The sequence below is a fragment of the Pieris napi genome, chromosome 14, assembly GCF_905475465.1.
Source record: "Pieris napi chromosome 14, ilPieNapi1.2, whole genome shotgun sequence".
Taxonomy (NCBI): Eukaryota; Metazoa; Arthropoda; class Insecta; order Lepidoptera; family Pieridae; genus Pieris; species Pieris napi.
The window spans coordinates 9,675,401-9,701,960 of record NC_062247.1 but is presented as its reverse complement, the minus strand read 5'-3'; the positions used below and the strand labels follow the sequence as shown (position 1 = coordinate 9,701,960).

General features: G+C 34.1%; 2 protein-coding genes across 3 annotated transcripts in view; both read left to right on the top strand.

Annotated features, from left to right (window-relative positions):
- The first annotated feature begins 750 nt into the window (after positions 1–750).
- Positions 751–26,560, top strand: part of LOC125055853 — a 50,610-nt gene continuing 24,800 nt past the window's right edge. The window contains exons 1-2 of the mRNA XM_047658501.1: positions 751–1,073; positions 12,151–12,200. Of these exons, the coding sequence (XP_047514457.1) occupies positions 12,174–12,200 (27 nt within the window). The 5' untranslated portion in view covers positions 751–1,073; positions 12,151–12,173. The remainder of the gene's footprint in view (positions 1,074–12,150; positions 12,201–26,560) is intronic.
- On the top strand, positions 13,362–16,095 carry LOC125055854. 2 transcript variants are annotated; one of them, XR_007117960.1, is made up of 3 exons: positions 13,362–13,489; positions 14,299–14,334; positions 15,060–15,163. XR_007117960.1 is itself a non-coding variant. In XM_047658503.1 (3 exons), exons 1-3 carry the CDS (start codon positions 13,381–13,383, stop codon positions 15,786–15,788), a joined length of 816 nt encoding a protein of 271 aa, XP_047514459.1. In that variant the 5' UTR covers positions 13,368–13,380; the 3' UTR covers positions 15,789–16,095. The 2 variants fall into 2 exon arrangements, 1 of the variants encoding a protein (XP_047514459.1); XM_047658503.1 differs by having other exon boundaries at positions 13,368–13,431; positions 15,060–16,095.

Sequence of the window (26,560 nt, the reverse complement as noted above, 5' to 3'; positions counted from 1 at the left end):
GACTTTAATACTAGTGACTGTCTGATTTTTATCAGCAACGTATCAGTAGTTCGATTGTACTACACAAGTACAGTTTCTTATAAATTGTACCCCTAATAATTTTAAAAGGCAATTGCTAAACTTAAAGATTCATTTCTGTTAATATTTTTGCAGGTAATTTTAATTGAGAACTAAAAAGTTAACAAAAATATGTTCACCAATCTATTTTCGATATTTGGTGACATAGTACAGACTAAAAATTAAAATATAATAAGTAAAATCTCCTTATTTTTTTTTTCATTATTATTTATTTTTTTTAAATCATTTTATTTACACAAATACAGTATTTACAATTTTCTTAACCTATAAAGTAATAATTAAAAATAAAAAAAATCAAAATCAAAACAAATTTAAAAAGTTTGGTCATAAATCTCCTTATTATATTTTCATTTTATTATTTGTGTATATTTAAAGGCACAGAAAAATTTGAATTCAACAGTTCTAATGAAGTATGTTTTTACTTAATTCACAGACAAGTAACCAAGAACAGTCCTAAATAATATCTATATCGATACTACGCTACGAAGTCAATAATTTGTATTCGATACTAAACTAGAGCTAAAACAATATCATGAAGACCGCTTTTCTATCTAAAAAATTGACCTTGGAATTGTGGGTCAACGGTTTATTTGACCTGATCTGCAACAGTATGGACAATAAATCATTGCATAAGACCGATGAATGAGATAGTACGGTTGATAGCGCGTACTTTTGGCGGGAAATCTGTAGCAGTAACAGCAGAGCCGGCGCGTGCGGTACACGCGTTCGAAATTCAAATCCAAGCCCGATGCGATCGCGAACGCGACGTTTTGTCTCTTAATCTTTTTGTTCTAACAATTTGTTTAAATGGAAGTATTGAGGACGCACCTCATTTCCTATTGTTGCGATTCTCTTTTACATGCTGTGAATATTCTTTGTTAGCTTACAATAGCTGTTAGTTCTACTTTCGGAAATTTTAAATGCGAGCAGCCCCTGTGAATTTTAACGTTGTTCTATTTGTGAACTAGTCACCGACGGAGGCTGAGATTTAAGAGGTTTGTGTATTATTCAGTAAAATAATATTAACCATAAATGAGACTAATTCTGCTAATTTATTACTCATAATTAATTAAAAGCTACGTAAATTGCCAAAATAAAAAAGGACGGCAAAAACTTTCGCCAATAAGTAAGCAATATTATAAAACATAATTTATTGTATCATTAAGAATAATATTTATCATAGTTTCTTTAATTTATATTGGCAATTTACAAAATTGTTAAGATATGGCGCGTGATTATAATATTTTGTCGTCTCTGTGTCTAAGATAGATTCTATAGGAACATAATATTGTCTATGGATTATTGAACATGGTGTATCTTGATCTGTCTATTCCCAGAGATAACACGCTTTAAGCAACATAACAGTTGCAGAACTAGGTCTGTCCACGAGGTGTGGGACACCATAAAACATTTGGGGAGAAATTGGCTGTGCCAAAAATCAATCTGGGACTGTTTAGGAAAAACCTTACCTTTTGTATGGCAATTGAGGTTTACAAAAATTTACCAAAAGAATTAAAAGCCCTTCTGACTAGTCTTTAAAAAGCGACTTGGTGTATTACTTTTGGAAAAAATATTGGTTGTTTGTAAAGTAGGTTTACGATCGAGATGTTTACGTGATAACGTCTTATTGGTGATATAAGTTTTTGGGAAGTAAGGAATTAATGAAGATAACAATTTTTTCAAATTTTAAATTACATCTATCGTTTTATTCACACTTTTGATGATAAATTTCGGGTGTAAAATGACAAGTTTACTTATTCGACTATGATATACACTTTTCTTCATACATTCACGGAATGACTGGCAGCGCTCGAGATGAGACGGGAGATCGGTCCGTCTCTCTCTCGTTATACCTGCGATCGCGCTCGTGAGGTTTTGGTGTGACACAAGTTTCTGAACATGTCACCCGACTAAAACGATTTTAAAGACGTTATCACGTCAAAAAATATTGGTTGTTTGTAAAGTAGGTTTACGATCGAGATGTTTACGTGATAACGTCTTATTGGTGATATAAGTTTTTGGGAAGTAAAGAATTAATGAAGATAACAATTTTTTCAAATTTTAAATTACATCTATCGTTTTATTCACACTTTTGATGATAAATTTCGGGTGTAAATGACAAGCGCTCGAGATGAGACGGGAGATCGGTCCGTCTCTCTCTCGTTATACCTGCGATCGCGCTCGTGAGGTTTTGGTGTGACACAAGTTTCTGAACATGTCACCCGACTAAAACGATTTTAAAGACGTTATCACGTCAAAAAAATTATTCAATAAATAATTATTTGCGTGAAACACTGTAGTTGATGTAAATTTAATAACGTATGATATGTACGATACAAATAATATAATAATTGACCGATTCATATGACTAATAATGTAAAATTTAAAATTCCTTTAAAGACAAATTTGCGCGACATTGTGAGTGGCAGAATATGCGAAACGATTATACCACCTTACACATTTTTGTACCATATTCTTGCAATAAATTATTATTATTATATATTTAATTCATCAAACCCACTCGTTATCACAAAGACCCTGTCTGTCAATGTCAAAACTTGAACCTGTCATTATTAGCGTATGTTATATCACTGCGCTGAAATGCGAAGGTCTCAATTTGCAGGCCTATGAAGTGGCCTTAGTTCCTATTATAATAAATGTAATACGTAATAATTTAACTCAATAGCAATAGACAAAATAAAACAACAAATAGTCTGTGACATAATATTAATGTGTAATCTGTTTTTAATAGTTTAATATATACGAGTTTATTTTTAATATGAAAACTTCAAAAAAGGTTTTTTTATTGTACTCAAACAATCAAAATATTTGATTATTATACAAGAATCCTAAAATAATCCATCGAATTCGATGCCGACAAGTGACAATTATTTTTATAAGATTATGCTTCGCGCCAAAGAAAAAAATTTTACAAAACACTCAAATTAAATTTTCGTAAAAGCATATAAACTATAATCTTCTAAAACTATACATTCTTAAAAGGGTTATTTTAAACTTTCTGGCTCTACTACATCTACTATATACTAATACATCAATTAATTCAAGTAATTCAAAAAGTATTTTTTTTAGTTTGAGCAAGCGAACTATCAAAATATCTAGAGCTTCAGTTAGAGAAGGTAGTTAAAATAACCGTAATACTTAATTCATTTCCGATCAATTAATGACATTAAAAAGGCATTTTGAAAATTATAACACCGAAATATAACCATAAAGTGTATACAGATTAATTAAGTGTAATAACATACAAATTACTTCCTTCCGTTGACCAATTAATTTTAAACGAATAATTGCCTAAGCGTGACAATGACGCAGACACGTTTAACAGTTCTGCTTGACCGACTGCACAAATATAATTAATTATCTCGAAAAGCCATAACCTAAATTTACAGAATCTTTGTCTCTTAGTAAAAATTATATTTAACACCATACTTTTAAACTCACCCCAAACTTCCACTTATTATTATCATGGCAACACTCAGAATTGTTCACTGAAATAGACTCCCTATAAGGGTAATTACCCCTAGAGGGAGTAATTTGTTTGGTCGTTGTAAGAGTATGTTGGTAGATAAGAAGAAGAGAGAAGAGTATTTATTCAATCAATAAATCAATCAAAATACGTTTATTCAGTTTAGATGCGTCTTAGGGCATGCTTATGAATGTCAAAAACGTTTAGAAAATCCGCGATAGAGCAAGACTACGCCATCCGTTCGCAAAACTACCAGGAGGCCTTGTTCTGAGAAGAACGGGCAAGAAACTCAGGAAGTTTTACCCTCCTTCTAATTCCACTATTCCTCCCTCTATTCATAAGCCTACCCTGACATTTTGCGTTTCAATGGGGCCATCACCTAGAGTCTACGTTAGACAGTCCTGAGAGAAGGTGTAGGCGTTATAGAGCGCTCTAACATTTGCCAGCTCGATTGCTGTTTGCTTGCATTACAATCAGTAACAGTTTGGTGTCGTGCACCATCCAATGGAAGCAGAGCGGAGTTCAAAGGAGTTCAGAGTGAGTGGATGAGATTTTATTATACCTCGCAGTGGCTGAAAGATTTCTCTAATCCTTTTGTTTTTTTTTGTTTGCTGATTTGAAATAATTGCTGTGTATTCCTTGTTTCGAACAAATAAATACAGAGTTTCGAACATCAATTTCGTTTCAAATTACATCCTATTTACAATCTTGTTTGGTTACAAATCTTATTACCACTTTGCAAATAAAAATTGCCTCAGAGTTTTCATCACCTTATTAAAAGATGTTAGAACATGAAGAATTTTACAATTAAAACAATGCAATCAAATAAGTTTATATAACTTAATCAAACAGAGCAGTGGCCTCGTGGCTTCAGTGTGCGCCTTTCATAGGTAGTAGATTCGATTCCGGTCTATGCACCATCTATGACTTTCTATGTGCACATAACATTCGCTTGAACGGTGATAACATCGTGAAGAAACCGACTTGCTTTAGACCCAAAAACAGTCGACGGTTTGTGTCAGGTACAGGAGTCTCATCCCCTTGCCTATTGACAAATGATCTTTTTTACGTAATATGAGACAAACGGTCTAATTTTAAGTGATACCGCCGTTCATGGACACTCACATTGCCAGAAGGCTCGCAAGTGTGTTGTCGGCCTTTCAAGAATTTGTACTTTCTTTTCTTGAAGGACCATAAGTCGAATTGGTTCGGAAATACTTCAGTGGGTAGCTCGTTCCACATAGCGGTGGTGCGCGGCAAAAACTGCCTTAAAAAACAGTTATAGAACGACGGACGTCGAGGTGATACGGGTGGTTTTTTTGTATTTTGATCATGAAACAGATACAGAAATCTGAGGCCCAGACCTAAAAATATTAGCGCTACTGAATTATTTGTATGAATTAAACACGTTAAATTTTAACTTAAAAGTGTGGCTCTCGTAAATGAATATTCGCTTTTTAATATATTAATATTAGATTAAGCATTACAAATGTATCAAACATGTCAGAATACGTGATGTTTGTAAAAGGTGATGGTATTATATAATCGTTTAGTCCACTGGTTATAAAACCCTTTACCGATTCGGAAGTTAAGTCAGTGATTGAATGATAATTGATTACACGTATGATTAGCTATTAAACAACACAATGCATAATATACGGAAATACTAAGATATTCAGAATCACTCATTATGTAGAACTTACGTCTATCAGATCTATGAAACAAAAGTCTATAACTACGTATTTGAAATAGTTACTTACTTTCTTAGTGTCCTATAACTAGATGGGGCAGAGGGCGTCCACAGTGAGTCTAAATCGCGTTCGGTCTCGATCTTCGTATTCCACCTCGCTCCAAGTCATTCGGGCTCTCTTTGCCTCGTCCGCGACTGTACGGCGCCAGGTTTGCTTGGCACTTAAAAAAATTTAATTTTACGAAAAATTTTAAAATTACGAAAGCAAAAATTCTAAATTCAAATTTTCTAGAAATTACAACTATAAAGCCCCATCCACACGCTTGCCAAACAATGGCAAACAGCCAACAGCAAACAGCAAACACGGACGTGTGGATGGGTGTTTGTCGTTGTTTGCCTGTTTGTGTTTGTGTTGGGCAGTGTTCGGCATCGGTGTCGGTTTATCTTGCCAGATCAAAGGATGTTTGGCAAACAGTTTGCAACGTATCCACACGTTTGGCTGCGATCAGTATGCGCGCGAGCTTGCGGGAGGCGGACGTATTTACTTGATACACTTTTTCGTTGGCGCGCAAAGCGTAAAAAATGTCTGATTGGTCAGCACCTACGATTTTGACATTTTGGAGGCTTATCAAAATGAGCTCATTAAATTTTTCTTCTATAAATTGTCTGAAACGAATAAAAACTTTTAAGTAAAATTAAAATAGGTCTAAAGCAGTACCTTGTACGATTTCTATGTATTTTAATCATCAACCATCGTCTTTACTTTCTTCTTTTTTTCCTTTTTTCTTTCTCTTGCTTTAATTTATAATAAAAATATGTCAACCCGAAAGTAATAGCTGCCACAAGCTCGTCGTCCGCCATGTTTGCCGATTCGGAATGTTATGAACGTTCGCCAAGCATGTGGATGGCTGTTTGTGTTGGGTGATTGTGGTTGGTGTTTGGTATTTCGTTTGCTGTTTGCGGTGTTTGTGACAAACAGCCAGCGTGTGGATGCCCCATAACAATACACTAACGGAATCTTTATCGAAGAGAGGCGTAAAAAAAGGACCAATATCCATAATGCAATGCAAATTAACAAGCTAGGCCTACGTAAACACATGTCAATGAACACATAATATCTACAAAAGGTAGTTTTTATTAAAAAATAACAGTTTTTCACCTACTCATTGCCGTATTAGGCAGAGCAATAAACTATTAAATAGAGTAAGAAATTAGTTTTTATTTGTTACAAAAATACAAATATTTCCTCTTCATTATTTCCCGTTACAATCAGCTACTTTCTGAATAGACGTCTTTTATATCATATTCATATATACTAATATTATGAAGAGATAAAGTGCCAGGAGATAAAGTATCTCTGGATTTATTAAACCGACCATTGAAAGCAGAAAGCCACGTTAAGAGTGACAAAGGTCTATACTTCTTCAGTCGCACACTTCATTTCTGAAGGTCGTGTTACGTTACCGCATTTCAACTCTTTCTCTTTCGCAACTTCCTCCATTCTCCCGTCTTCGGGCTCTGCGCCTGGATAATACCTATAACGGCCTTTCCTGGATTGGTACAGCGAGTAGGGGATCGGCCTCGAGGTCTGGTGCCCTCCACTCGGCCAGTCACGATGTGTTTTTCTAGACTTCTGGATCTCTGCATGTGCATGGCCTAAAAAACTCAGGATGTGTCGGTAACCAAGTGTCGGAAGACGATTTTTCATCTGTATCTGTCTAATGGGGCGTTCCCACGGAGCGTTAATCACGACAGTCAACTACGCTAGTCAACTGTCGTTCGTGACACTCACGAAAGTGTGAATTGATGAAACGTTCACATGGTTGGGGGATTTCGTGCCGTTCACGCTTCGTGTTTCGACTTAGTCATTATCGAAACATCGATATATAAATCTCTATTACGGTATTCCTCCAAACTTGGATCATATAACACCTTTTCCATAGAATATAACTCCAAAAAACGCGTAGTTTCACTGTCGTTAAACTTAATTCCACGTGGTTGTGACGACATCTTGGCTTCACGAACGGTATATCACGACTGAAAATCAAACACGTTTGATCTATCCACGCTTGAGTCGTGCGCCGTTCCTCACGAAAGCAAGTTTAACGCCTATGCGTTCACACAGAAGTGTATTTCACGAAAGCGTGGTTGACTGTCGTGATTAACGCTTCGTGGGAACGCCGCTTACGTATGGTTTGTTTTCTTAGCTATCCAGGGAATCCTTAGCATCCGCCTCCAACACACTTTTTCGAAGCCCCTATTTTTCTCAAAGGCTATACCCGAAAAGTAAAATACATTTTCGTCGTAGTCGAATTTGCTAAGCGGAGAAAAGGCAGTACCTATACGAACGCTGCCTTAATGGTAGATGAATGTTTGAGTTCTAGAGCTTAATGATGACTACATATAGTCAGCGACAGCATTTTTTTTTTAGAACAAAGGGGCAGGAGGCTATCACCTGATGTTAATTGTTACCGCACGAACAGTCTCAATGCCAGAGGGTTCCTGAGTGCGTAGCCGGCTTTTGAAAAATTGGTATTTCTTGAAGGATATATTATTAATAGGTCTCAGTTTTCTATTTTTCTTTATATAGTATTCTGGTAACGATTGTTAAGTTACAATTTCTCTATACCGTTGGAAGAGTGGAGTACTCTGATGTACAGATCGGCCTAAACTTAGTTCAGAGGCTCAAATATCTGCTAAAACAATGTAACAGTGTAGAAATTTTGAATTTCGAATGTTTTAATATTAGTCCGGTCAATTTAGACCAAAAAATGAGAGTGAAGTTACATAAAGTCCCAACAGGCTGAATTTCAGTGCAATTGTTCAAAACATAATTATAAACAATGTCTAGAAGTTCCCCATCATTCCCGTGTAATATGTTTTTATATATCTAGCTTTTATTATCTTGATGGCAAAACAACGATTGCCGGTTAGCTAGTATTAAATACTTACAACAACATAATACATAATATTTCTATGTGTATAATTAGTTACGTGCTTCAAGTAAACCACAACTATTGCCCACTATTGAGTTACCCATCCGCGTTTCAAATTGTACCACTTACGCAGAGAATTACTCAAGACAGACCTTACGAAATAATATCTGGTTTAAGCACAAATTGATTTTGTGGTAATTATTTATTTATATGACTTCCTTTACGCAATATATTGCGAAAAACGTTGGCAACTGTTTTTAATTTGGCCATCAATTATTATCTCATCCTAAACACAGCAACCATGGAGAGTTTTCAGAGGAGTTGTTTGGATTAATACTTACAGCTGAGTTTCATCATCGGACGTCGAGGCAGAATATGAAATTCACCTCGACGTCCGCCGTTCCAAGTTCAAGGCAAATTTTGCCGAGCACTACGACTATGTGAAACCAGCTGCCCACTAATTCGACTTACGGTCCTTCAAGAAATGAGCGTACCAATTCTTAAAAGGCCGGCAACGCACTCGCGAGCTGGCATTGGAGTGTCCATGGGCGGCGATATCACTTAACATCAGATGAGCCTCCTGTCCGTTTGCCCCCTGTTCTATAAAAAAACATTGTTTCGATAGTTTTGCTCATCATAAATATTACTTATTATCATTAATGAAAGTATTTTAAAATAATCTCCGTAACCGTCATTTTATTTAAATTTTAAATTACGATTTTAATGAGGTTTAAGTTTCTATTTACTGCTATGCTTTTGTTTGTAATTTTGTGCTAATATCTGTGTGTGTAAAAATTGTGACGTCATACTTTCTTGTATTTTTGAACCATTTTTGGAACACGTCTGCTCCACAGCAGAATGCTGAGGCAGGGCCAATTGAAACCACACCACACACACATTAAGGCCGATTTACATTATCATTAGTGTTTAGGAGAGTGCTTTCGGATAGTACTTTAGTTGAAACATGTAAACGCTACTTGCTTTATTAAACGCTACGCTAAAGAACTTGCCTTTCAAGTTGTACTAAAGCACTCTCCTAAACACTAAGATAATGTAAATCGGCCTTTTCACACTTAAAATGTACCTTATTCCTTTAAAAAATATATTATTTCTTCCTTTTTTTGATTATTATTATTATTATTTTGTGTGTTTATGTGTGTGTGTTTCGTTAGTAATAAATGCTATGTCTATGTCAAATCCAATAAATCAGGACGGTGGACGGTGAGCGAGTAAATATTACATAAAGGCAGAATTGTATAATAAAACACTTTCAATGTTACGAATTTGATAAACCTACGGAATTTTTTACCACGATTTAGATCCCTTCATTATGTAATGTAGATATTATCAACAATGAACAAAGGTTCCCATAACATTATATAAAAAATAATTATCAGCTGTGAAATGACAAACTATAATAAAAACAATAAACACTTGATGTATATTTTGTAAAGGCGGAAACATACTACCAAAACGCGACGCTACACCACGCCATCCGACGCATGTCAGTACTTATCAATCCCATATATTTAATATGGTCAGATGCACATAGACAACACGCCATGTGATCACACGCGGTAACATCCAATCGATTTGGATCGGCGTGTTGTGGATGTTGTGATGATGACGTCATGTGTCAGTCTTTCGAGTTTTTGACACGAATGTCAATTTATATACTTAGATATTTTGGATTTATTTGGCGAAATGAACGACGAACAATTAATTGAGTTGGTGAAACAATATTCTGTTTTATATGACATGAGATTACCTCAATACAAGGACAAAAACAAGGACAATGACTTCTGAATTTGCAAGCGTGTCGTGGTGTCGCGTGTTGGTAATGTGCACGATGGACATCGGGTGTCGACACGACACGTCGCGTCGCGTTTTAGTAGTATGTTTCCGCCTTAATGAATATTTTGTTCATAGACAAATTTCAGTAAAATAGTGTCTCGTTGCTAGATCCGGTCACAGGGGTAACATTATAAATTCATGATAGCTAATTTCTCATTCTTTTGCTGGGACACAGATAATAATGACTCATGTTAAACATGAACTGTCATACTAAGCAGTGTATTATTCGTCTAAAATTGGATTTTTAGTATTCTTATACCAGGTATAATAGCTATTATTATTACAATCCAAAATGGAATGGCTGGATGGAATCATTATATATAGATTTAAACAATAACGGCTCATGCCCACGAGACGGTTTTTCACCGGGTGACGGGACGGGTGTCCGGTCGTCCGTCTTGTATGACCATGACGCCAACCACACGACGCCGGCGCTAGCCTCGGCTCATCGCAGAACCGGGCATGGTGCTCGCCGCGTCTACACCCGGTGCGCAGTGGAGTATATCAGTGTGAAACCGGGTCGTATACCCATCCATAACCATCTTGTGTGCAAGCTCGGACGGTTGTGCAACTCCTTCAGGTGCTACTTTATTGCTAAAGGTTTGCTGTAAAGAACTTGAATTGCCGAGTATCTTGCGCTAGGCCAAACTCAGAAATGCGACTCCGTATTTTAATAGTCTGTTTAATTTCGTATCGTCCCGATTCGTTGAACTCTTTTATTCACTCTTTGGATCAAGGTGATGCGATGCCTACGATAGATTCAGATCTTACAACATCTTTCTCTCCTTCCCTCTCCCCTCTTCCGTCAGTAGCTCATCTCTGAGCGTCGTGGTCAGCAAGGAAACATCTGGAGCGTACAAACTGTTTCCACCGGTTTCTGTCCAGCGCCTCTTTTATATATATATATATACGTGATCTTTTGCTGTGTTACCAATCACGATCAGATTCTCCAAGTTCTCATCGCCTCAGCGCATTGATGGCTGAAATAAGATATAACTCGCTATCGGAATATGGTAGACAGGCTAGTAACTTGTACAATTAACTTGTCTCACTCTTGCACTTTATTAGTAAGTTTGACCTAATTCCCTATACGTACCTTTTTAATAGAGTAGGTTGTTTTTTGTTTTCAATTGTCACAGCCTACATTTTCAATATCACGATAATTTCACATGGTCACGACATAGAATTCGTTTGCAACAACACCCACGCCCAACCTTGTAATGTAGAGCACAGTGATGTGTCTAATTAATCGTATTAAGTATTGAAATCTTGTCTAGTGGCGCAAGAAACGTAATCAATTTTTATTTCAATGAATCTGTATAAATAAAAACGAATCAATATGTAACTAAACGCAAAACTTGAAAACGGCGGACGAATTCGAGTATTTAATTTTGTTTCCTTGATTTCTGATGAAGGTTTTTATGGAACAAAAATTGTTAAAAAATAAGTAAGTACTTAGGTTTTTATCGAAATAGCTAACAGTCTTATGGGGTAACATAGCAAACTGTTCCATATGATGCTACTAAAAAATAAATAAAACAAATCAGTGGCGCTACAACCTCGTTTAGGTCTTGGCCTCAGATTTCTGAATCTGTTTCATGATCATTTTTAAATCTAATAGGCAAGTAGGTGATCAGCCTCCAGTGACACACGCCGTCGACTTTTTGGGTCTAAGACATGTCGGTTTCCTCACGATGTTTTCCTTCACCGTTCGAGCAAATGTTAAATGCTCACGTAGAAAGTCCATTGGTGCACAGCCGGGGATCGAACCTAGGAACTCAGGTATGAGAGTCGCACGATGAAGCCACTAGGCCAACACATCTACTAAAAAGGTAGTAAAAAAATTAAGGCGAAACGAACGCGTCCGCTAATACTTAAAAAGTTACCTATTTCTTTTGTTATGTTGCGTTAATAAAACTTTCAGAAATATTCCTATTCATTAACTGTTGAGATGGTTGTATATTTAATTAAATAAATATTAGAACTTAGAGAACTTCAATCTTTAAGGGCAGTGGATCATCCGACCTCCCTTGACTCCTTGTTTCCAAGTATATAAAATATCTTCCCTATTTAAACTGGTATTTTAAAATTGTTTTTGTTTTCAGATACTACACAGCTGTGATGAAAAATGTATAAACAAAAGCTACTACTCTTGGTATGTATGTTTTTCCTTTCTTTAGCCGTGTTTATTAACTTACTTTTAATGTCATAATAAAGCGATTAATTTAAAAAATAATTAATTTATGAACTATTTACGTGAAGTGAAAATTTTATACACAGTTAAGAGAAATGCGCGAGCACATGAACTTGGACAACGAGAGAAGTGTATAATTATGTATAAATAAACACTTAGTTGTAATAATTAAATACATCTTTCAATAAATCTTTAATATAAAAATGAATCACAAAATGTGTTGGTAAGCGCATAACTCAACAACGCCTGGACCAATTTGGCCAATTCTTTTTTTACAATGTTCGTTGAAGTTCAAGAATGGTTTCTACAGCGAGAAAATTTCGAATAATTGCCGGAAAAATCATAAAACCAGCCCTTTTCTTTTTCCCATACAGTTATTTTCTAACTAAAACGCAGTCAATTGGAGCTTTATTGCCGTTGTATAAAGTTCATATTAAATTACAAGCACTCACTGTTGTCTAAGCAATGTAGGTGTGTTCCTAACGTCAAAGATCATAATGTGGAATCAAAATTATTATTTTTTATTCACAACACCCTATCACCAGGGTGACGGTTCTGTTCAGGAGAATTTTTAGTCACGACTATAAAATACGTAGGAAAAAAACTGCCACATTACAAATCTTTATGACAGGACGAAGTCTGTCGGGTGCGCTAGTATTTAATAATTATTGTAATGTATCACAAAAAAAACATATATTAAATCTTCCTCAATGTTCGGTTCCAAGATCAGTGGATGCTTTAAATTAAAAAAAATATTAATCAAATGTACATAAAACCTAATCAATGTAATTACACTCTTGTAATTAAAGTACTCTCACGTCTCTTCTTTGTGATTACACTGTGATGAAAAGAGACAGACTAGCTAAAACTATGAAGACTAATATATGTTATGTAGTTTAGAATCGAGCGCCCTAATGCTTTTTTGAATCCTTAAACGCGCATTCGTCTGAATTGGACTGGATTTTAATAGTTGCAACGCTCAAAATTAAGAAATGCTAGAGAGCGCTTTCACATATAACGCCCTGACTCGAATAGGTTTAGTAAATTTTATGTTTATTCTCATATACCAATTAAAAATCAATACCCATAAAATGCATGAACTATTAATAACCAATGAAGCGTGTTTTTCTTTAAGGCAGACATGAGTTTCACTTTTGGTATTCTCACATATTTATTGTTAAGTGTTAATGCGGTAAGCGTTTAATATTCGTTATTTAACGAATGACGTCACATAACTGTGTACCATACATGTACGTACATTTTAACGAGAAATAAATCAGGATGGTTTGGTGCGCTGTCCATCTGCGCATGCGAAAATTTAATTAACTAATTTTGATATCAATTGTTTTCGCGTGATAGTGAGATATTTTTAAGAATAGCTATGGAAGTCGTGTAGTCATCCTGTCGTATTGAACAGTGAAAAGAGATTTGTATTTTTGTATCGAACTAATAAATTCAAAAACTACTGAATCAATTTAAAAAATTCAATCACTTGGAATGCTACATAATCTTTGAGTAGCACACTATTTTTTAAATTAAAAAAAAAATCTGTTGAATGTAGCAGGAATAACAATATTGAAAAATTTAATAAGGGAGCGTTCAAGTATTACGTAACGTATTTTGGGAGGGGGGGGGGGGTGTCCTTTTGTAAGACGTTACGATGCGGGGCGGGGATTAAATTACGCGTTATTGTTAATATTTTTTTCGACTTACACCACATAGTAGTAGGTAACTAAAGAGTCACTAGGTGGTTACGTAACGTTTTACTATACTTGGGGTACAGTACTGTACTTGGGTACTGAATAACGTTACAGCGAGTTACATGGGGGGGGTCAATAATCTCCAAAAATTGCGTTACGTAGGTAATACTTGAACGCTCCCTAACTCCTATTCAGACATTATTTATTATTTAACTAAACATATTCGTAGATAGTTCGTTTAACGTTTCCTGCGATTCCCAGTGCAGTGATAATGTTTCTGATGATGAATAAATGTGCCATTAGGAGGTAAACTTTAACTTGGACTTCAAATATAATATTTACCTTAACTTATTTTTCAGCTATACAACAAAGATGTTATATGTATTATTGAAAAGGTAAATAGTTCAAAAGTATTTTTGGGGACCTAGTTTAAATGTTTATGAAATCTATATATAGACCTTTGTATAATGAAGTTATATCTATTTCCGGTTGTATATATGTGGTTTATTCATAAATAAAACGTAACCGCACATTCCTATGCAAATTATGACCATAAATAATTTTCTAGAAAAGAATCTTATGAATATATCAAATTTCTACGCAATGTGTAACTATTTTGCAATATATTTTATAATTTATTTTTATTTATTCGTTCATAATGAAACGCGGTCAAAAATCCATACTCTCCTTACTTAAGCTTTTTGTTGTCAACATTTTATTTCTGAAAACATCGGAAGTATAAAAAATAGGTGAAGCAAATCCAGCAATTGGGTTTTGAAAAAAAAAATTTTTGTGATAAATGGAAAGATCATATATAAGTTTTATAACAAAACTATTTTTGTTTTATTTATTTCGCAATAATTCAAAAGTTATTTCAAAATCAAAATTAATATTTGAATCCTGTTTGAGTTTTAAAATACATAAAAAACTTCAATATTTTTTTTTTTCAAAAACCCAATTGGGAAGTGATGTGCAGGTTTAGAAACTCTGTCTTATACATATATAAATTTTGAAAGTACATATACTATTTTTTTTCATCAATAGAATTAACAAAATACCAATCGTTCACCTAATAATAGTTCTTCCCGATTAGACCAACAAAATAATAGTAAATTTTCAGGGAGTCCCCATATGCGAAACCATTACACCGAAAAACGAAAATCCCAACCTCCCGTCACACGAACCACTGCTACCAAACATCAAAAAAGGAAAATTTTACAACTGCACCTCGGGCATATGTGAACCTGTCAATGTCTACTCTCTAACCCAATTATCTAACCCTTTAAAGTTTTGCTATCAACAGAGCAATGAATACAAATGTCAAAAACTCAAATACAACAACTACAAGAACGTAGACAAAGTTTTATTCCTATCAAACAACATAGCAGGTAAAAAATTCTATCTAATTGATTGCTTAGTGTATTCTGAAGGTGCGCGCGTGTGTCATAAGAAGGACGAGTCACACGCTAAATTAATTGACACAGGCAACATTGTGCGACCAAAAGAAGCCAATATTCTGTCACAAGAAGAATTTATATGCGAGGAAGGTGAGAGAGTAATATGTGACTTCAACCGCTTTGTACCCTACGGAGATGTACTGAAACAGAAGGATCAAATCAAAATCGATAGCGTTGTTTTCAAAACGGGAACAATGCTGGTTAATCTTCAATATGATTGTATTGACAACTGGTGCGGATTTGTTAGTACACCGACCCGAAGAATGGACCGCTACGAACCGCCTGGAGGTAAAGTGTATCGTTGCTATTACGCAAAGAGACAACAAGTTTGCAAGGAACTTTATAGCAAAATGAGGCCAGTTTATAACGAACGAGATTGGTTGAGTTCTTAAGTACACAACAATATTGGTCAAGTCGTATATGACATTTATATTAAATATCAGTAGTATTCTAATAACAGCGGATTTAAATTATTATATAATCATGTAGGTACAGTTAATATTGACTAGCTTCATATAATTCTCTACATACACGTTACAATACTTAATTAAGACCTGTCAATCAAGAAGTTTTAAATAGAATCGAGGTAATCTTTAAACTAATATAGGACATTTAGTTTGTGGCGTCAAATTGTATAGTTTTTTCGGAAGCCAGTTTAAAACTATTAATACATAAACTAAATATATGTTGCTTTAATTCTTCTTTTGTTTTACTTCTTTTGTTTCAAGGCTACCCCATAAAACAATGACTAAATTAGTATTGTTCTAATGGCAGGTCAGTAAAGATTTACTTTGGTTTTGAAACAATAACGCTTAGTATATATTGAGGTTATTCCTTTACTTTGTCTTCTTTTGTCATTATTTAGTACTGAAAACTTTCCATTCAATCTGGTATATCTAGTACGAGCAGAAGGGGGTAGAATATAGACTAATGAACTCCCTTCTCGTTCACACACACTCCGATGGCTTTGTGACCCAAATAGTGGTTTAGCCTCCGAAATGAGATTCTTCCTGTGCTATTCACCAATTGCTAGCTTTCAGCTGCATCAAGTCCTCCTCCTCTATGTCGATCCAGCGAGACCTAGGTCGACCTACTGGTCTCCGACCACTAGGCGGTCTTATTTAGGCCTCCTTCACAACAAAACTCCCTTCTACTACTGCTAAACGGGAACACAATTTACATTTGCCTTAGAGACTTGGAAGAATTAAATAGTTCTATCTTATGATAAAACAAACTCATTCCATTGCTTGTAATTTTTAGCAAATAAGTGGTTTTTAGTGTCAATGACATTTCTTACCAAGTTACACTGGATTTGGTTGTCTAATTCTTATTCTAGAAACATATAGAGGTCTATATAAAGCCGGTAAATTATTAAAGAACATCTTCAATTGAAACACCATCAGTAATAACACCATGATGTAAGCTTTGTGAAGGTTACATTACGATATATTTTTTTATATTTTCTGAAAAAACTCCAATCAACACAACAATATATTAATTATAATTAACAATGAATTGAAAATTATTAAAGAAACGGATGTAACGCCAATATTTAGAACAACGCAACAGACAAAATTGTTTGACAGCTCTTGCGCATAGATTTCAGTTTGTTCATGATTACGGGCCTTAGGGTTGTAGCGCCACTAGATTATTAAGTATTTATTTACGTTATTTAAAAAAAAACAAATCCCTTCTGCAAAAGCCAACATTCAAGCACCTCTCTTTAGAATTGTTGCTATTTTAACGGATTAAACCGTACTTTTCCGGAGCTGGATATATTCGGTAGTGGGTTGATCGGTTTTAGAGAAAGCATTGTTAAAAATTAGGCACTTAGCCTATCTCGATATATCCGCAGTTTTGCTGGTAATTTTTTATGTGCTTAACAAAAATTTCTGGTATTTACCTCAATTGTCATACATTTTATATAAAAATGTTTGTAAGATATACCGTAGATTTAGTATTATGTATGGTGTGGTAAACTTTAATAAATAAAAAGTAAGATAAGACTTCATAAATCGGTGGTTCTTAAGGAGAGAAAAATAAAAAAAATTGAGTGAAAAAGTCTAAAAACAACACTTTTCTATAGTCCCATACAAAATATTCATAATAATATTTAAAAGCAATTTGAACTTTAATACCATATCATAAAGTTCAAGTGTTAGTGGAGGGGTTCCGGGAAGGTAATTTTTTATTTTTTTGACATAATGTATTTGTTGTATTATCAATTTTCTTTTTTTTATCTTACTAGCTAGACCGGTGTCCCGAATAGTTATTGTATTTAAAAAAAAAAGAATCGACTGTTAGCTAGTAAATAATAATATTAAACATATGTTTCATAATCTACGTTATATAATTATGGTTTTGGTTATTACGTACAAATCAATATTATATCGGCTATTGAGATCACCTTTACTTTCGATAGTCAGTGAAAGTGGACGAAGTTCCAACTCACCTACATATGGCACCGGACATAATTATGTAATTGTTATATCAATTACGTACGACGACAATAAAATTCAATTGTTTTCTTTATGTCTACCGGATTTTCTTATGCCTTTTCAATTAAAATTAATGGCCGTAAAATTTTAATTTCTCATATCAGTACAAAAACCTATAACAGACCTAATATTATAAAATAAACTTAAATATACTTAATCATTAGGAGTATTCTGTATAACTAATAAAAGGTGACTTAAACGACACAAACGACGCAAGCAGTGATGCGAAGTAATTTGCCATAGACTATAGAAAAAGCGCGGTCTAGCAACAAATATAACCTCCTTGGTACAAACCGCTGACGTTCGATATTTAAAATTTTATAGTCTGTGGAGGCATGCTTACAGCATATCCTCGCTCCATAATAAAGAAATAAGATCGTATTTTATTATTCGACTGAGTTATACACGCTAGATATTACAAACGCGTTGCATTATAAAAGTATACAGCAATAGTAACGAAACAAAATATTTAGCAAGAACAATTAATATAATAATAATTGACTTTCTCGAGTCTTAAACTACGATTTTAAGTGTTCTCTACTTTTCTTGGTTTTCTTTGACAGAAACATGGACTATAGGTATAGGGCATATCAGTTACCATGGTTACTAGTTTTCCGATACAAAAAAATGAAATATATACCATACTACCATAAAATGAAAAAATGTGTATAAAAGTGAAAGAATTTTCGAAATCGCATCAATAGTAGTGAAGAAAAAGGCAACATGTGCAAACATAAATTCTTCCATTACAAAATTAAGAACTGCATTTCGTAAAGACTATTTACAGTGAAACATCGTAATACGAGCGTGTAAGCGCGTTTCTATCGCCTTTAAATGGAATCCCGGACGCATTTGCAAAAACAAAATGAATTAGAAATGATTTAAAACATTATTTGTACTGAAATACAATATGACTATAGTGGGTTGTGGCATTGATAACAAAAACATATGGTAAACGTGATAAGAATCAAAATACCATTATCTGGGTCAGCTCATGTTTCAAATCCAAGGCTGTAGAAGGTTCCAAAATGTTAGTCTGTTGAACTATAATATTATGATAAAAGAACATAGACCTCTTGCAATCTTATTAGCTTCATATAAACATTTTTTTTTAAAACTCCAGCCTCAAGCTTTTAAACTAGTTTTAAAAAAATCAGTGGCGCAAAAATTTTTTTAGGTCTGGCCCTCAGATTTTTGTGTCTGTTTCATGACCATAATAGGCAAGTAGGTGATCAGCCTCCTGTGCCTGACACACGCCGTCGTGTTTTTGGGCAAGGCAAGCCGGTGTCCACACGATGTTTTCCTTCACCGATCGAGCGAATGTTAAATAGGGACATAGAGAGAAATTCCATTGGTGCACAGCCGGGGATCGAACCTACGACCTCAGGGATGAGAGTCGCATGCTTACATGGCCAACACTGCTCAAAGTAGAGCTGCTGCTTTAAGCTAGAATCATATTTGAAGTATAAACCAGAAAGGCATAGATACAAACAAAAAGGATATGTATTATATATTATTATTCAATTGCATACCAAATTGAATTAGGGTCCTTCAAGCACAAGAGCGTGCCAATTCTTAAAAGGTCGGCAACGCACTCGCGAACCCTCTGGCATTGCGTGTTGTGAGCGGAATGACTTAACATTAATTGAGCCTCTCTCCGCCTTTTTAACATAGAAGTAAACATCTAATTGCTATATGCTAACCGTTTCAAAATTCAGTAATATGATAATCCAAAACAATTAGTTAATAATAATTCTGGCTGGATTTAGTAGTGAATGTAAGTACAAGCAATTTTCTAACATAATGGAAAATTCGACCTAAATTTTTTGATACATATCTTTATTGCCAAGTCGTACGATAAATTTAAGTTGGACACAAAAATGCTGTTAATGGGGCTAAAAGTTGTAAACTGCAAGTAGCGTAGAACAAAGCTAATGTGGAGCAACTTATTGGGCCGGTAACCTGCGGCTTGCGTAATGCATGACCGCAGTGTTTTCTAGGGCTGAACGTTACTTATTAATTTATTCTTTTCTCAGTAATACCCAGACATAATCATTTATTTTTCTCGTACAGTTCAAGTAGTTCACTCGATTAAGTGCTTTTTAATATAGGATTTGTCTATGAAGTTTTTTGGTACTTACTCTTTATTTAGTTCATCATAGATTATAAGCGATAACACATAAACGTCGTAATTTCTATAATTGTCATTTTATAAATCTATAATACTTGAGAAGAATACAAAAAAATCAGCGGCGCTACAACCTCTTTTAGGTCTGGCCTTATATGTGAATCTGTTTCATGATCATTTGTCAATCTAATAGGCAAGTAGGTGATCAGCTCCTGTGCCTGAAACACGCCGTCCACTTTTTTGGTCTAAGACATGTTGGTTTCCTCACAATGTTTTCCTTCACCATTCGAGAGCATGTTAAGTGCGCACATAGAAAGATATTCCATTGGTGCACGCCGAGGATCGAACCTACGATGTTTCTAACATAAGCCAGTTTTCTTCACGATGTTTACCTACATCGTAAAAGCAGTTGTTGTCCAAATAAAACCGTGATTTGACCGCATAAAGAATGTGTTAGTGTACATTTCGATTGAGTAAAAAACTGTTAATATTTAGTACGTTGCACATATTTTTTAATAACCCAAGCGTAATACGTAGCCATGAAAATCTCTTTCACACTTTACATAATAAATCAGATTATAATAACTTTTAAATAGGCAACCCTGCGCTTGCGCTGTGACTCGCAAGTTTCTGTCAGTCTCACGCTGACCATTAGGATACACCCACTAATTTTATAAACCTGAGTCTATGGTATTCGTTAGTGACCTACTTACAAAATCGCAGATTTATGAAAGACTAATTTTGAATGCGAGTTAACCATGCGTGGGTGTTGTTATGAAAGGCCCAAGGACACAGGAGAATTATAATATTAGCGAAATTGTCGCCTCTGAGACATGGTCAGCCACTTAGAGTAAAATTTAGAAGACTTGAGGAATGACTTCCGAATGTCAAATATTGAGGAGTTTAAAATTTATAATTGATCCTTGAATTAATCTACAAACGTATAATTTGTATTTACAATTTGCTTAACCTACAAAGTAATAATAAAAAGAATTAAAGAAAATTAAAACAAATTTAGAAAGTTTGGTCCCTGTGGCAGTGTACAATTAACCTTTGAGGAGTTTTGGTTCGAAATCAATGTCGAATTTGAATCATACAGCAGATTAACGATAAAGTTAGAACGAAATCAAATTAAATTTGATAAAGTGAATTTTATTAGAGCGAGTTTTATTGGCTCATTTATGAGGCAGGGAACGAATTTGTTCTCTAAATTGTATATACTTTTATGGCCCTTAGTTCAATGCCCAGCAGTAATTGTTTTGATCACAGCAGGATTTTTAGACATCACAATTGACTTTAATGTATACATATAACACATAATATTTATAGTGCAATTAACATGCAGTTGTTAAGCATACAAGCTGTCATATAAAGTGATTAAAATTAATGATGGAGATTACTTTATTTTGGTCAAGGTCGCAGAAATATAAGTCATTGATAATAATTGTCATATTGAATGTTGCTAAGACAAACATATGGTACAGTCATATAGATATATATGTAATTTAATTAATATCAGTGAACTCAGCAGAGAAGTCTCAGTGAATTTTGTAGAATCATTCATTGCAGAATGATAATAATGAATAACCTTACATTTTATAATAAATAAATATTAAAGCCATATTCTACAATACAAAGAGTAATCTAGTGAGTTCTGTGCTGCGATATTGCAGTCTACTCGATTGTGAGGAAACTGCATGGATCTGAATAGCGCTGCGATTTTTCTAACATATTTTCATAGGGGTTTGATTGTCCTTAATTAACATAGATAATATGTCTTATCTATCATATAATTGAATTCAAGATATATTAACATTGGTATTTAAAATAATAAATGCGGGCTTAAAACATCTTTTGGGTTTGTTTGTACATACTATAAGTCTATACATAACAAATCACTATGAAAATCTTGAACGTTTTTTCGGTCTTGGCCTCCGATTTCTGAATCATTTTTATATCTAATAGGCAAGTAGGTGATCAGCCTCCAGTGCCTGACACACGCCGTCGACTTTTTGAGTCGGTCGTCGTCAAGTCGGTTTCCTCACGATGTTTTCCTTCACCGTTCGAGCAAATGTTAAATGCGCACATAGCAAGAAAGTCCATTGGTGCACAGCCGGGGATCGAACCTACGACCTCAGGTATGAGAGTCGCACGCTGAAGCCACTAGACCAACACTGCTCTAAGCAAAGTTTAAATAGCTTCTATTCATTTTCATACAAGAACTTAACTGCAAGACAAGATTATTAAATCATGACGTGTACCAATTTAAATATCAATTGAATATCATTTATGTAGAGCATATTGTTTATATTCAGAATACCAAGACGCAAATAGTATGTTTATTATTCTCTACGTGGTCGGGATTTGAAAGCGATATTGAATCAATTTGAAATCGCATTACTGGTCTAAGATCCCGCTATACAACGACCTTCACCGAGATGCTTATTTAATGAAACGTATTTTATATTTAATTTAATATGTCAATAAATATAATCCATATGGGTTGTCTAGCAAATTTCAGTCCAGAGTATGTTTAATTAATAATTTAAAAAAAATATTTTTTTAAACATTTCACCGGTATGATTATTAGATAAATTCTATACCAATCGAAAGTATGAAGCCCATAGAATATGCAAACTTTATGCTGCCCATTCTTTTCCGGTCACAACTATCGGGTTGGCAGGTATAAACAGGTAAATCTGTACTAGCATTTGCAACGGTCTGTTTATTGAATGAAATTTAAATGAAATTAAAGATTATTTTATTCTGAACACGGTGGTATAGGGTTGGCTGCGAAAAATCAGTCCAGAATTGCGGTTGTCGAATTTTAAAAAGTTAAATATTGCTCCAAGTGAATGTGTGCGACTGAGAGGTCCCAACCGACCATCCCATGCGATAGAAGAGGACACAGCATAGCAGCTGTTTAAAGTCCTCCCACTTAAAGAAAGAGAGTGCGCATGCTATTTGGGCTTGGAAAAGAAAAGGATAGCGATGGACTCGTATATACTATGCATAATTTTGGAGTAGTTTATTATTTAAATAGAGAAATAGTTATTTAATTTTTTTTAATCAATTAATTATTTATTTGTATATTTTTTATGTGACACTAAAGTATATTTACATCTTTAGTAAAAAAGAAGGTTATAGTGATTCATATATAATACTAGCCTGATTAAAAATATTGATTGAAAAAAATTAAAAAAATTACTACATGCAAATTAGGTATAAATCTATAAATATATGTGAAACTTGAGCCTATATGTCCGATGACTCGGATTCTGAATAATTAAAAAAAAAATTGTATTTTTAATTTTTTACAATAAATAGAAGTAATTTTTTAATTGTTGTTTTTTTATTTTGTCTTCTTATAATAAAAATAAAATTTGCAAGATTACCCTGATTAAAAAAATTCACTTTTATGGGTTTTGAATTTTTTCCAATAGTTTCAATTGATTTCAATTTCTCTGTTTACATTTATAGATTTATAATTTGCATGTAGTAAATTTTTTAATTTTTTTCAATCAATATTTTTAATCAGGGTAGTATTATATATGAATCACTATAACCTTCTTTTTTACTAAAGATGTATATGTTAACGTAAAATTGTAAATACCGTTAGATTGTAATCTATCTCGCGAGATTATAAACTGTCGAAAGATTGTGAACCTCAGCGTACTGCTTACAATTTAACGTATTATTATTCGGTAGATTGTAATCTATCGAAGTGAAGCCGTCAAATTGTGAAACGGTACGCACCTCGAGCGCTGATTGGTCGGCTTTATAGTAGACCGTTATATGTCCATAGAGTTAGGAATGAAACAAGGGTATCGGTCAAATAAAATGAATGCACTTCAAAAATTAGTATTTATTACTTAGTAGGTAATCAATAATTCTGACATCACATGATAAAAAAAAATATATCAAAATAAAAAAATCTGAAACGTAACAATATTTTCTCTTCAAACACAAATTAAAATTGAAAAATTAGTTCAATTTTCTTTCATTTCATTTCCAACACTAACTTAGTTATCATTCAAACTTCTTTGGTCAATCACAGATTAATTTTACTTCCCAATAATTTCATATAACTAATTCTAAAGCTGTGAGTTACATACAGTTTACAATCTCGCGAGATAGATTACAATCTAGCGGTGTTTACAATTTTACGGTGACATATATATACTTTAGTGTCACAAAAAATATACACATAAATAATTAATTTATTAAAAAAAATTAAATAACTATTTCTCTATTTAAATAATAAACTACTCCAAAATGATGCATAGTATATACGAGTCCATCGCTATCCTTTTCTTTTCCAAGCCCAAATAGCATGCGCACTCTCTTTCTTTAAGTGGGCGGACTTTAAACAGCTGCTATGCTGTGTCCTCTTCTATCGCATGGGATGGTCGGTTGGGACCTCTCAGTCGCACACATTCACTTGGAGCAATATTTAACTTTTTAAAATTCGACAACCGCAATTCTGGACTGATTTTTCGCAGCCAACCCTATACCACCGTGTTCAGAATAAAATAATCTTTAATTTCATTTAAATTTCATTCAATAAACAGACCGTTGCAAATGCTAGTACAGATTTACCTGTTTATACCTGCCAACCCGATAGTTGTGACCGGAAAAGAATGGGCAGCATAAAGTTTGCATATTCTATGGGCTTCATACTTTCGATTGGTATAGAATTTATCTAATAATCATACCGGTGAAATGTTTAAAAAAATATTTTTTTTAAATTATTAATTAAACATACTCTGGACTGAAATTTGCTAGACAACCCATATGGATTATATTTATTGACATATTAAATTAAATATAAAATACGTTTCATTAAATAAGCATCTCGGTGAAGGTCGTTGTATAGCGGGATCTTATACTATACGATTTTATGAAAATAACTATTATTTACATTATTGTCGTTATTAACCTTTGTTGACTGTACGAGCCAAGGCTGTACATCTCACTCAGGCTTTCTTAGTTTTGTTAGTTGTTAGTTTGGTAGTTATGAGCGTGGCGATTTCCTAAATCGTCGGAGTTACTCCCCGAGACATTGCATACATTGGTTTCATAGCAATTAACATTTCATTATTTCGCTTATATTCTATTGTTATTCGAGTAGTTAGTATAGAGTAAAAATAAAATCTTCTATTATTTTAAGCACCCCTATGACCCAGGATCCGTACAGTGACCTTTACTTATAAAAAGTCTAGTAGTTTTTTGACTAAAGAAGTCTTTCGTCTCTTTTTAACAAATTCTGTTGGCGCTGTGATGAGAAGAGACAGATCATTACTTTAATTTAAAGTGCACAATTTAGAAGAAGGGTTAGTCCTTAAAGCACATGTGTAACCCGAAGGTACCAGTCCAAAAGGGACTGAAACATGAGATAGACATATTTCTGTGCTTGTGTCGAGGACTTATATGCGTGCGTAATCGTACTAGCAAGTAAATTACGCGAATACACGAAAAATCTATTTGCAACTCGGAGTTTCTTGGTTAAATTCCCGCCGAGACCAGATGAGTGAAAAATCAGTTCGAAGAATATAACAAATAATATGGATTGTAAATAGATGTGTTTTTTTCTCTATAATGTAATAATGTTTTATTTGGCCTCAGCTCAACAATGAAATCTAATTAAGTTATTTTTAATCAAGGAAAATAATAGAGATAATCTTAATTCGTAATTTCTTACTGTGTTCGTAGTACAAAAAATGTAATACACAACAAAACATATCAAATAGTTACTTCGCGAACGTCATCAATCCAACCTTAATAAAGTGATCCCAAACCTCACAATTGGGCATGGGACATTTATGTGTCATTTATTCACGTATTATCAGTAAACGGTTGACTAGAAACAAATATCAGGGGACACGCCCATCTCACATTTGTGTTCATCGTTTAATGGTCCTAAAAGATTGTATCGGATTTAGACGAAAAACTTCAACAACTCCATGGTGGCATTTTAGCTACCTTACTGTGTTAATTATTTGCTATTTTATATATTCTTTATTCCAACATAATTAGCTTGGCGGACCTATACGACTTCTTCAATACAAAGAGTCCCTTGAGTTGTGTACTGCATATTGAGGGCTACTCGTTTGTGAGGAAGTTACATGGATCTGTTTAGCGCTGCGTTTAAGTTCTCATGTCATTTTCACACGTGTATATCCTTTCTATAGCATATTTAAATTCGTATCTGATTGATCTTATTTTAACACATTTAAAAAGGTTAATCGACATCACAGGAGACCGAAGAGCTGGCAGCTACCTCAGACAAAGATTTAGTCTAGGTATTCAAAAGGGGAACGCTGCCAATATTTTCGGAACCTTGCCTAAAGGGACACCTTTTAATAATATATTTTAGTTAAATTATTAGATTTTAAGGTTAGTTATTGTATTTATTGTTATTTTTGTGTTGTTCCTTCCATTCATCAAATATAACGCGTTATAAATACAATCTTGTTTAACATATTGTGGATAATCTTTTAACACATGTCACAGAGCAAAAATTGTCTTAACTATCCAC